Source organism: Manacus candei, unplaced genomic scaffold (genome assembly GCF_025592945.1).
Source record: "Manacus candei isolate 608988 ecotype Guabito, Panama unplaced genomic scaffold, ASM2559294v1 h1tg000078l, whole genome shotgun sequence".
Classification (NCBI taxonomy): Eukaryota; Metazoa; Chordata; class Aves; order Passeriformes; family Pipridae; genus Manacus; species Manacus candei.
This window is the reverse complement of record NW_026138126.1, coordinates 3,100,931-3,112,911: the sequence shown is the minus strand read 5'-3', so window position 1 is coordinate 3,112,911 and position 11,981 is coordinate 3,100,931. Positions and strand designations below refer to the sequence as shown.

Genomic DNA, 11,981 nt, shown 5'->3' with positions numbered 1-11,981 from the left:
GTGGAAGGCAAGTAGCTCTCAGAAATCTGTCTTGGCTTAGAAGCCTGTGCTAGGCTGAGGGGACACTGAAATCCTAGGACAGTTCAGCAGAGCTGGTACATTCAGCTGCTGAAGGAACGTGGTTCTCCAAGGTCAGTCACAGCTCAGAGCACCACAAAGAACTCCAGGCTGAAGGAGAGCAGATCTGGCCCAAACAGCCGCGTGCTCAGTGTGAGCAGTCAGCACTGTGCTGCACCATAGATGGCCTGTGCCTCTGCAACAGTTCTCTCATGTTCACAGAGTGAGTGTTGTGACATGACTGTTTTATGTCAGTAAGCACAGGCCTGGGGGCCAGAGAACTCAAATACTTCCATCTTACAAGGAATGCTAAGAAAAAGGAATTTAAAGACGGGAAGAGTAGTTACATGAAGTCTAGTTGAAAAGTATTTCCTTGGGCAGGAAGAACAGTCTTCATCATTTCACAGCAAGGGAGCCCAGAAGAAGAGTCCACCTGCTGAAGTCCAGAGAGTTCTTGCTGACTCCAGGTCTCTCTCATGACTTGTTAACACAGTGCACAAGGCAGGGGTGAACAGAGTACAAGGGGAAACAGGAGCACAAAAAGGTGCACAGGGAACAGACTGATGTGCCCTGAGGAAGGGAGTGCAAAGTAGTTACTATTTTCAACAGCAGTTTTTGCCCCCTGACTTCCCTCCTACCACCATTTAGGTCTGGAGACAGACTGGGAGGTGAGAGAAGGTATTTAGCTATTGCAGAGACTTCTGTGCCCTGAGACTCCACATGGTCTGGAGGATTCCCCTCTAGAATAAGTCACAGCACACCAGTATCAGCAGCTGCAGGTAAAATAAACCAGTGATGCAAGTTCTGGATGGCTGCAGCTCAGGGCCTTGTCAGCATCCCCAGCAGCACCCGCTGAAGCACATGTACCACCAACACTACCCTGGTTTTGGGAGAAAGGACTTTATTGTGTTACAGCCTGTACAACTCAATCCTTCTTTGCAGCAGCTTTTCTCATGGCTGCCAGGACATTACTGAGTTCCTCCCGCTTCCTCTTGGCCCGGATGTGAGTGCCAACCTGTGGGGAGAAAGGGCAGTCAGTGTTCACCCAGCACAGCCTGGGGCTGCTGCAGGTGTCACTGCAGACACTACTCAAAACCAGGCAGAATGGTAAAGTCCTGAAAACCTCCAGCCAGGGGGCTGCCATCACGTCTGAGTGGTACTTCCACAGAGTGATTTGGAGTGAGGAAGAAGCTGCTTTCAGCTCTCACTGTTGCCCTCAAGGAATCCCATCTGAAGTCTCCTGGTTAATGGTACCCAGTGCTGCTCTCCTCCCACCAGACATGCAAACCATGTAAAAACAGCACGGCCAACCTGGATCCCAAGCTTGGGGCCTTTCTGGCTAGGTACCTTTGTGTCCATCTCCTGCTCTCCCACCCAAGCCAAGGACCATCCCCTTCACTCCTTCAGATTACACCAGTAACTTCCCAAACAACGGAAAAAATAACTGAGAAGCCAAGTATACCAAAGCAAGGGCAGAAAAACAGAAAGCTGACACAGCAGTTTTTGCCATCCTCGTCAGGAGGATGGACTGACCTACCCGCTTCTTGATGAACTTGAGAGCACGTTTGTCCTTGGACACCTTCAGCAGCTCCATCGCGCGGCGCTCGTAGGGCGCGAAGCCACAGACCTCCCTGATCATGTCCCGCACAAACTTGGTGTGTTTGGTCAGGCGCTGTGGGGAGGGAGGAGATACGTGGATCACAAGGAATGTACGTGCTGGTTTACCCTGGCAGGACTGCAGAGGGCTGAGACAAACTCTGGGCTCGGGCCCCAAAACCAGCCCCTGCTGCTGGATGTCCCAGGGGAGCTGATCCCTGGCAGGTACCACGGAGCGTGTGAGCTTGGCCAGGTGTGCTGGTCTGTCCTCACTCCAGCCCCGAGACGGGGGTTTCACACACTGGCAGCACCACCGTTTTTGGAAAAAGCGGGGTCGTGAGATCCCGAGGGTTTCCACTGCTACACACCTCGGACACCACAGCTACAGCCAGCACTGAATCAGAGCGCATGAAAGGCACAGATGCGTTAATGCCTCATAGCAACCCACGCACTCAGCGAACCTGGACAGCTCCGAGTCGTCATTACTGGGCAGTTTTGCGGGGGTCGCCTGTTGTCGTTACCAAGAGAAACAGAGTGGGAGAGACTCCAGAAGCCCCTGAGCCTCCACTGCTCCCCGCCCGGCCCCTGTCACGGGCAGCGCGGGGGTTCCGAGCCCTCCCGCCTCCCCACGGAGAAGGCCCCGAATCGCGGCCCCGCTCCGGACACACGGACACACCCGCACCGGGAGCGGCGGGCCCGGGGCACCGCGGGCCGGCACAGCCCCGTACTCACCCCGCGGCGGCGGCACTGCCGGGGCTTGGACACGTTCTTGGTCACCTTGTAGCCCTTGTTGAGGCCCACGGCCATGGGGTAGCGGATGGCCATGGCTGCGGGGCGGCCCGATGGGCGCAGATGGATTTGGATGAACTGGAACGGGACGGAAGCGCCGGGAGCCCCGGCAATGGCGCCCGACAGGAAGGAGCGAGCGCGCGCGGGGCGCCGGGACGGGGATGGTTCCGGCTGCGGGCGGGGCCGAGAGGGCGGCGGTGTGAGGGGATGGGGGGGTTATTGTGCGGTGTGAGGGGATGGGGGGGTTATAGTGCGGTGTGAGGGGATGGGGGGGTTATAGTGCGGTGTGAGGGGATGGGGGGGGTCCTTGTGCGGTGTGAGGGGATGGGGGGGGTCCTTGTGCGGTGTGAGGGGATGGGGGGGGTCCTTGTGCGGTGTGAGGGGATGGGGGGGAGTAATTGTGCGGTGTGAGGGGATGGGGGGGAGTAATTGTGCGGTGTGAGGGGATGGGGGGTCGTTGTGCGGTGTGAGGGGATGGGGGGGTCGTTGTGCGGTGTGAGGGGATGGGGGGGTCGTTGGGGTCTTTGTGCGGTGTGAGGGGATGGGGGGTAATTGTGCGGTTTGAGGAGATGCGGGAGTCGTTGTGCGGTGTGAGGGGGTCACTGGGATCCTTGTGCAGTGTGAGGGGATGGAGGGTTCTTGTGCGGTGTGAGGGGATAGGGGGTCATTGTGCGGTGTGAGGGGATAGGGGGTCATTGTGCGGTGTGAGGGGATGGCGGGTCATTGGGGTCCTTGTGCGGTGTGAGGGGAGGGGGGGGTCCTTGTGCAGTGTGAGGGGATGGGGGGTAATTGTGCGCTTTGAGGAGATGGGGATCATTGGGGTCCTTGTGCAGTGTGAGGGAGTGGTGGGTCATTGGGATCCTTGTGTGGTGTGAGGGGATGGGGGGTCCTTGTGTGGTGTGAGGGGACAGGGAGCGGGGGGTCCGGCGGAGCTGCCCGTCCCTCAGGGCCGGGGGAGCTTCTCGGGGTCCCCGCGGGTCCCGGACCCCCAGGGCCGCTCAGCCCCGCGCTCACGGACCTTCCCCCACCAATTAAAACTTTGGTGTCGCGTGGGTAGGGTCTGATGACGTTTGACAGACAAATCTAAAGGAACAAATTAAACAATTTCGTTGGAATAAAAGATACGGGACTCTTGCCTCTGAAAGAGAACTGAAGAGAACACGCTCAACTGTTTTCTGCTTTCAAAGACAATTCTGTTTAATTTGTCGAAATTGAAAATACCGAGTTGAAGGCATTAATTTAATTCAAAATTTGGAGGTATTGGCTTTTTGAACAAATACAGGACCTTTACATCCTGCCGTAGAGCTCGTCCCAGGGCAGCGCTCTCAGCACACACAGACCTGCTGGGTCCACCACCCACGACAGAAATTCCAGCGGTGAGGAACCAAGGAACCCTTGGGCCGTGGGACAGGTGTGGGCTCCGATGCTTTCCCCCACGAGAGGGCAGAGTATGGACAGGCATCCACAGGGTGGGGGGGACTGTCTTGGACAGAGGGAACCGCCCTTCGGAAATACTGCCTTATGTCAAACATTAGCAAATGCTTTCCAAAAGTCAGCCAAAAAAAAAATTAGGAATGCCAAATTTATTGTTAATCTGCCCCTGTAAAATCAACAGGCGTTTGATATGATCTTTGCTAATGAGAACTATCACATGGGGCAGCCAAGGGTTCCCCTGTGCACAAGCTCCTCGCAGGAGGAGCTGCCGCAGCCCCGGGCTGGAGAAGGAGGTGTCACCTCTCCTGTCACCTCTCCTGACACTGCCTGGAGCTGCCTCGGGGCTACTCACTCAGCTCTGAGGGTGACAAAGGAGGGGCTCCCACCTGCTCTGTCTCTGTGAGCACCACCAGGCACAAGCAGCCCTGAAATAAACACTCTGTGCCCAGAGGAGGAGGAGGAGGAGGAGGCAGCGGCTGCTTCCCTGCCTGGCCTGCGAGCACCAACCCCCAGCAGTGTCTGCAGTGGCGTGGGGCTCTTCCCTCACGGGGCTCTTCCCTCACGGGGCTCTTCCCTCATGGGGCTCTTCCCTCACACACCCTGGCTGTTGCCACCTTCCCCTCAGGACACCACCTTCTTTCCCATTCAGTGCACAAACAGGTGGATCTACAGTTCCCAAACTCCCCTTGAGTTTTGAATCATCTGACCTCCCTGTGCTTCACTGGATGCCCTCCCCTACACCTTTTTCCCAAGACAAGGTTTCCTGCCTCATTGCCTGCACAAGTCCCTCATAGAAAATCCATATTTTCAGTTTCCAGAAGCTTTTGCCCCATTCCAACACGGGTACAATGCCTTCTCCCACATTCTCAGCATTTGCAAATGGTTTGCATCTCTGCTGAATTTCCCTCTTTCTTTGAATTCTGCATTAAATCCCCTCACTCTTTGGCTTATTACTTTCTCAGAGCCATTATAAGCAAAGACCCTACCAGGTGAGCCTGGTGGCAGGGGACAGTAAAAAGGGAGATAAGGTAGAGGAAACCACAGGATTGGGGCTGAATCTGGAGTCCCGGGCTGGGACAGACTGGCTCTGCTGGGATGGACACGGGGGGCCAGGTGGGCAATAAACAGGCTGAACATCTGCAGCGTGTCCTGGCTGCATCAGCATCCTGGGCTGCATGGACAGACGTGCACCTGGCAGGGTCCAGGAAGGGATCTCTCCCTTCACCTGGCACTCATTAGGTCACGCTGTGTTCAGGCCTTGCAGTGCAAGAAAAGCATCAATAAACTGGATCAAGTTCATAGGAGAACCACGAAGATGTCAGAGAATTTTCAGTGGAGAAGAACAAGTACAAGAGCGACCCATCCCAACATCAAGCAAGTACAGCAGGAGGCCAGGCTGGCTGAGTGGAGAATTCTGCATCACTTTTAAATACAAAAATGAAGAAGATGGAGGGTGGAAGCAGCACTGAAGCTGCCAAGAGACATACACAGGCATTGCATGGACATGCAGGGACAGAACTGGAAAAGCCAGAGTTCAGCTTGACCTGGCTGAAGATCAAGGAAAGAAGGAAAAGTGCAGCATGTGAACACCTTGCCCTTCCCCAGCTGCTCCAGGTTTATAAAGAGAAAGCCATTCTCTGCCACAAGACAGGTAAGGTTTATTTTAGTGTCTCCTCTTTTCCAAGTACAGAATAAGCACAACCTATGCACTGCCTGACAGAGGCACAGGATGCACAGCTGAATGGTGGTGCCTGGAACCCCATTGTCTGCTGAACCTGAAGCTCATCTGGCTCACTGCAGAGCTATGGGCCTCAAGGCAGGCAGATGTACCAGGTACAAACTAATTTCCACCTGTCCATTTGCCCACACTCCTCTTTCAGCAAGGCCCCTGCCTGCTGCCATGGCCAAAAAGCCACACCCCCCTTCTGAGATCCACCACCTGCAAACCATGGAAAGGCAGAGCTCCTTTCCCTCCTGCCATGGGAGCCAGAATTCCCAGAGGGTCACTGTCAAGCTGCTGTGTAACATCAGATGAAAGATGCTCTTGGGATATGCTCCCATGGCTGGCACAGCAGTGAGGGCCCTTTATCCAGTGATTCCAAGTATGAACTGAATCATCTCCCCAGAAGGCAGGACAGTAGCCTGCTGCTGTCCAGCAGTGCTCCACCTTCCTGTCTTATCCCTCCCTGGCCAAGGCCTTGTAAGATGCAGGTGTTTGCATTTGCCAAAATCCAGATGTGTTTTTCTGCCAGATGTCTTCCAGCAAGCAGCACAGGTCACCCTGTGAGCCAGAAGCCCCAAGTAGGCTGGGCATCGAGAAAGCAAGCAGGAGACAGGCTCAGCCTCACACCTAAATCCAGGCTGCTTTAAATTCAGAGACAACTGTCTTATGTTAATTAACAAAAATATGCATAACAACCAGTGTGAAAGAACTCAGCACCATTCCCAGAGGTAGCCAGAGGCCTCCCCTTTGAGCTGAGACTTTGTTGCTCTCCATGTCTGGTTTCTTCTGGAAGTGCCCCTTCCCCAGTGTATCCTGCCTGTCCTGCTGGAGGGCTTCTGGTCCTCAAACACCTGAAAGCCCCACTCACTTCTAAAAGGCTCAGGGCTGTGTGGTTCTGCACTGAGGTCTGCCCTGTGCTTCACTGTCCATGCAGGGTGTTCCCCCAAGTGATGGAGCTTTGCTGTCTTCCAGGAAATAGTTACTCACAGCAGGGGATGGAAATACCCCCGTGCACCACGACAGAACAGAGCTCTGAAAAGAGGATGTGGGGACAATGGCAGTGATAACATCTCTCTGCCAGCTAAGAAGTGGCTGTGGCTCTGTCATACAGAAAACATGTGATGATGAGCAAGGCCCCTCTTACACACAGGCTGTGCTGTCTTGGCCCTGCTTGGGCACTTGATGGGAGTTGCCACCAATGCTCCACTGTGCTCTTCTGAGGGGACGGGACAGAGCTGGAGAAGGGTCTGTCAGCCTCTGTTGGTGACATGCCAGAGGAGTCCCTGGTGTGTAATGGAACCATCCAAGGAGCAATCAGAGCCAAACTGAGGCTTCCTTGCTTAAGCTCCTTGAAAGGGAACTGAAGGTCACTGCGGAGTCCTCACTGCTGGAATGATCCTGCTGCCTTTGGGCACTTTGTCCCTCTCCCACACAGTGTTTGCCTCAGCACAGGGAACATGCTCAGCCCAGCCAGGCCAACCTCTGGCTGCCTTCTGCCACACAGCTACCCTGCTCATCACAGTTTTTAAGCCCTGCTTTAAGGCAATCAGAGATTCTAACCAGTGTCTTTGGTGGTGGTTTATTAGTTAGGTTCAAGCACATTTTTAAACAAAACACTGCTCTGCACATCACAGGACAGTTTTCACTCTGGCCCCTGGGTCTTCCAGGTGAAGTAGTTTGAACCCGACTTTAAAGAAAATACTGTTCTTAGTTAAGTGAACTGGGATCCAGACAATACCCCCCAGAAGTATTGGATGACTTGCAAGACTTTTCACAGCAAAATCAGAAACCAACAGCCTCTACCACCAAAGCCAAGAGAGAAAACAGCAGGCTAAATCCTCCTTCTACACTGCACAAGCAAGGGCACCAGCTGCTCCATTCAAGCCATGGTCTCCCCTCTGGAGCAGCACGTGTGCATGGACACACAGACACACACAGAGGATCCAGGAAGCTGCCCTCCTGCAAGGGGAAAAGCAGCTGCCTCTGCAGCAGCTCCCCAATCACTGTGTGTAACACCCATGAACAGGGAAGGCTGCCTGCATTTCTGATGTTCTGTTTCGTGCAAAGGCTTCTTTTATAGCACTGGTGCACTGCTAAAGCTGTCACCCGTGCTGCTACAGATCAGCAACTGTTTCCGAGTCCAGCTGCTCCAGGAAAAACTGGAAAACAACCCTTGCCTGTTCCTTGGAGCCTCTGCTGAACTATGGTTTCTGAGCACCTGGCCTGTCCAACTGCCTCTGCCTGAGCAGAGGAACCATCTGCAGCTGTCAGTCCAGGCAGGCTGATCCCATCTGCTGAAGGAAGGGATTTAACCTTTCTAGGCTGCACTGGGCCTTTACAACACTTTGATTTTACAGCCTGGGCTAAAAGCCTCACCACTGCTGCCATGCAATGGAATGCCTTAATTTTGTACTACAGTTATAGGTGCCTCAGCTTTGGCCTTCCATGTAAGTTGCTCATTACTTCCAAATGAAAAGGATATCCTTGGGTCAACAACCTCTGTTTCTGTCATTCAGAAGCAAATGTCCTGCCTTCTAATAGGGCTCCACACAGAGGGGACCTCAGTTTCCCCTGCAGCTGCTGTACCAGGGCTCACACAGTGCAGTGGGACCATGGTGACACTGACCTCTCCCCCTTGCTGCTCCTGCTGGGGATGGAAAGGTTTCACCCTTACCAGGTGGGAAAGACCATTTATAGCCCCACAGATTTCCCTGAGAAACAGCCACTTTGGACAAATGCAAGTCCTGTTTGTGTTCCTGCTGCCTTTTACAAGGTGGCCAATGCTTTGCAGTGGCTGGATGCCATGTGGATAGGAATGGCTTCTGTGGGGATGATGCCCTCAGTCCCTTGGTGGGCCAGTTGAGAGTCTGGCACTGCCAGGATGGGGAGCAGGCTGGATGGTATGGCTGGGGCAGCAAGGGGATGTTGCCCCTTTGGGCAGTGCCAGGAGGCTGGATGAGCTCCACCCAATTGTCACTGTGCCAGGGGGGTCTTGGGCTGTCCCAGCCATAAGGAGCTTCCAGAGAGAAGAAGGAGCCCAGACTGGCATCTCAGTGGAGCCTGTGGGGACCTCAAGATTCAGATGGAGGTTTGGAGCTGTCCCTCATTTCCAGCTCACTGTGTGCTTGGCCCTCCATGGCTCTCCCTGACCTGCACATGCTGCTCTGGGCCCCAGGAAGGAGCTCCCCCAGGCCCAGGGTGCAGCTCTGGGCTGTGCACGAACAGGGCACAGGAGAAGGGGCTGCCAGCACGAGCCAGTGGGGGACCTGGCCATGAAGGGGGGTAGGAGGGGAAGGTGGGGTGAGGTGCTCACTCTGCAGCACAGACAAGGACATGGGCAGCAGTCACAGTGAGCGAAGGGGACAACTGCTGTGAACCACTGTGCCCTGTGCAGGCAGGTGCTGCAGGGCAAGGAGGCACAGCTGCAGAGGCAGAGTGCCTGTGAAGGATCCTGCCATCCTGGCACAAACTTTCCTGCAGCCCCAAGGTGACCCGTGCCCATTCACCTGAGCAGCCCCAGTGCTTCTGATAAGAGAAGCACACTGGCACTATCTGTGCTTGGACACTGCCTGCCCAGACCAGGTCCCACTGAGCAATGGCACGTCTCGTACCCACCCCAAGGGATCTCTGACCAGCCATGGTGGAGGCAAGAAGAGCTCCCCAGCACAGAGGCTCCCCTTCATTCTCCAGTGACACTTCCAGAGGAGCAGCTGTGTGTGAGCTGGTTCTCTGGGCTGTGCTCTCTGCTTGCACCATGTGCCACCAGGCAGCTACAAAGCATTTTTGCATGACTGATCTCATGACACAGCATGTTCAGCAAAGGCTTAGAGCTCTAACATTTCCCACTCCTTGCTTGCATGGATAGATTGCCCATGCTTTATCCTTGGAGGCTATGGACACCTGCAGAGTCTGGGCCATACCTGTGACCTGCTGCAGGGCAGGAAGTGACCACTGCTCACTCAGGTCTTCAGGCCAAAGGAAGCCAGAAAAGCAGCAAGAATGAGGCAAGGGTTGAGGAAGATGAGGGAAATGCAAATGGGAGGTCCTTCTTAAAGTGAGTTTGTTCAGAAGACACACCAACAGGCCAAGGATGGCAGGGACAACCCTGCAAGACTCTTTCCTGGGAATGGAGTAACGCGAGTATCCACCTTCCAAGGAGGTGTCAGTCCTTCCTTGTATATATCCCAACAGCAGAGCCCTGTAGAAAGCAAATGTTGCTATTTCTTTTACATAAGAAGGTATTTTTGACAAGAAGGAACAGGAAAATTGGTCAAGAATTGGTTGGTGTGGCCAGGGTGCTGCCTGTTGTTGACACCAAAGGAGAAATGTGCAGGGTGGGGAATTTGTGTAAAGACAGAGCAAAGGCAAAGGGCTCAGCAGTGACAGTGCCCATGGGTGGCCCTTAGAAGTGTGGATTCTTCACACAGGATTTCCTCCTTCTGGGAGTCCTGGTTAGGAAGTCAAAGACGTCCTGAGGTTGGCTGAGCACCTCTAGGCACTACACTGGAAGGATTCCGAGCTCCTTGCCAGGTGTAGGGTGGAGGTATTTGAGGTGGTGAACACAGGTGTTCTTCCTGCTGGCCTCAGGCCAGTCCTCCAGACCCAACCCCTGCCACTGGGTGGGGTGGCCACTGAACCAGAACCACCGAGTGACGGATCATCCAAATGTATTTGCTTAGCAGGGGTAGAGAGGGCAAGCAGTGATTTCTGTTCTGCAACGTGCAGACGTGACAGGCTTGCACAGATCTGAGCTTCTGCCTCTCCAGACCAGTTCAGACCAGCAGAATACTGGCACAAAAGAGAGGAGGCACAGTTCCAACCATTGGCACTCTGGCTCCTGCAATGGAGGCCCATCCATGCAACATCCACCACGCACGTGGTGTTCCCCATGAGGATGCATCACTGACTTAACTCCTTATTGCTTTTTGAATTAAATTGTCAGTAAAAGCTGACCATGCAACCCCCAAACAGCCTCTCTGCCTTTCTCCATCCTGAGGCCATTTAGGTTCCTGCAGTTTCCCAGCACTCGCTGACCTCCTGCTCCAAACATGTCATAAAAATGCAAACCCAGCAACAGCTGCATCTCGGTTTATCAACTGCTTCTTTTTTATCCAGCAAACACCAGATTAATCCCACTGGTTAAAGCTGAGTCTGGGTCTCACACATCAGAACAGTGTTTTCAGGTAGACCACTCTCCAAGACAACCACCAAATGGGTGCTAGACCTCAAGCAGGGACTAAGGACACAGCCACGTGTGCCACAGGGGTTGCACACACATGCACTGGACTGGGATCATCTCCATTAATGGTGTAAAGCCCCAGAGATGGAGAATGTCCTGAATCATTTCCTATGGGAGTATCATAGACCTGCCCACACTGCTGGGAGCAACAGAGGCAGACACTGTGCTGGCAGACTGAGGCAATCTGTCCTGATGTGCTGAGGGAGAACTGGCCTGGTCTCCTTGGTGCACTGGAAGAACTGTCAGACAGTGAATCCACGTCACTTGTAAGTTCTCTGCAGATTGGGATGCTCAATGCTTTGAAACCAGCAATTATTTTTCTGGATTCCACGTGGTTATATGTAACCTTCTGCACTTGAAGAAGCTCAGAGGTTCAGTCAGAGCAGGCCCAGCCTTAAATTCCTGCACTTAGGCAGATTACCCACCGAGCAAGGACATCTCTTCAGCCCCCTGCACCATGGCCCCAGTCTTGGCAGGACAGTTATGCCAGTCTGTCACACCACACAACACAGGGCCAAGCTGCAGCTGGTTCTCCTTGTAATGCAAGATTTCTGCAGACACTGTAAACCAAATTAAATCCTCTAAAGCTATGCTATTCTCATACCCAGAACTGGGGTTTAGCAGTGCAGAGGAAGCCTGCAAATACCTCCATCAACCAAAAGCTTCTCATTTGCTGCAGCTCCTGCCCATTTACTCCATCCAAGCAAATCTCTTTTTTCATGGCTGCCCAAAACATCTGATTCTTGCACCTGCCCACCCACATGCACCCACAGTGTGCTGGTGGTAGAGAAAGAAGTGATGTGATGCTTCTGGCCTTCAACATCAGTACAGAGCACAGCCTGCAGGAGAGTGGGGTAGGGCAGGGTCTCTCCTGACTGTACCAACTCAAGACAGCAAATGGCTTCCTGTTGTAGGTTCATGGTTAGTCAGGGCTGTTCCTCTTCTCAAGGACATACAGCTCCAAACAAGTGTTTGGAAGCTCCAGCACTTCACTGTTGGCACCAGCTGTGGACTGGAAAAATGTTTTCCAATGAGACAGATGCATTGACAGGTACCTAAAGGGGCTCCAAGAGACCTGGGAAGGGACTTTGGACAAGGACCTGGAGTGACAGGCCAAGGGGGAATGGCTTCCCACTGCCAGAG

At 53.9% G+C, this 11,981-nt stretch overlaps 1 protein-coding gene across 1 annotated transcript; it reads right to left on the bottom strand.

Moving 5' to 3' along the window:
- Positions 1–941: 941 nt before the first annotated feature.
- RPL36 (ribosomal protein L36) lies at positions 942–2,586 on the bottom strand. Its single transcript, XM_051810792.1, has 3 exons — positions 2,386–2,586; positions 1,595–1,729; positions 942–1,072 (listed from the first exon to the last, which is right to left on the bottom strand). The coding sequence occupies exons 1-3, from the start codon at positions 2,476–2,478 to the stop codon at positions 983–985; spliced, it is 318 nt and encodes a 105-aa protein (XP_051666752.1). The 5' UTR covers positions 2,479–2,586; the 3' UTR covers positions 942–982.
- Positions 2,587–11,981: the final 9,395 nt, after the last annotated feature.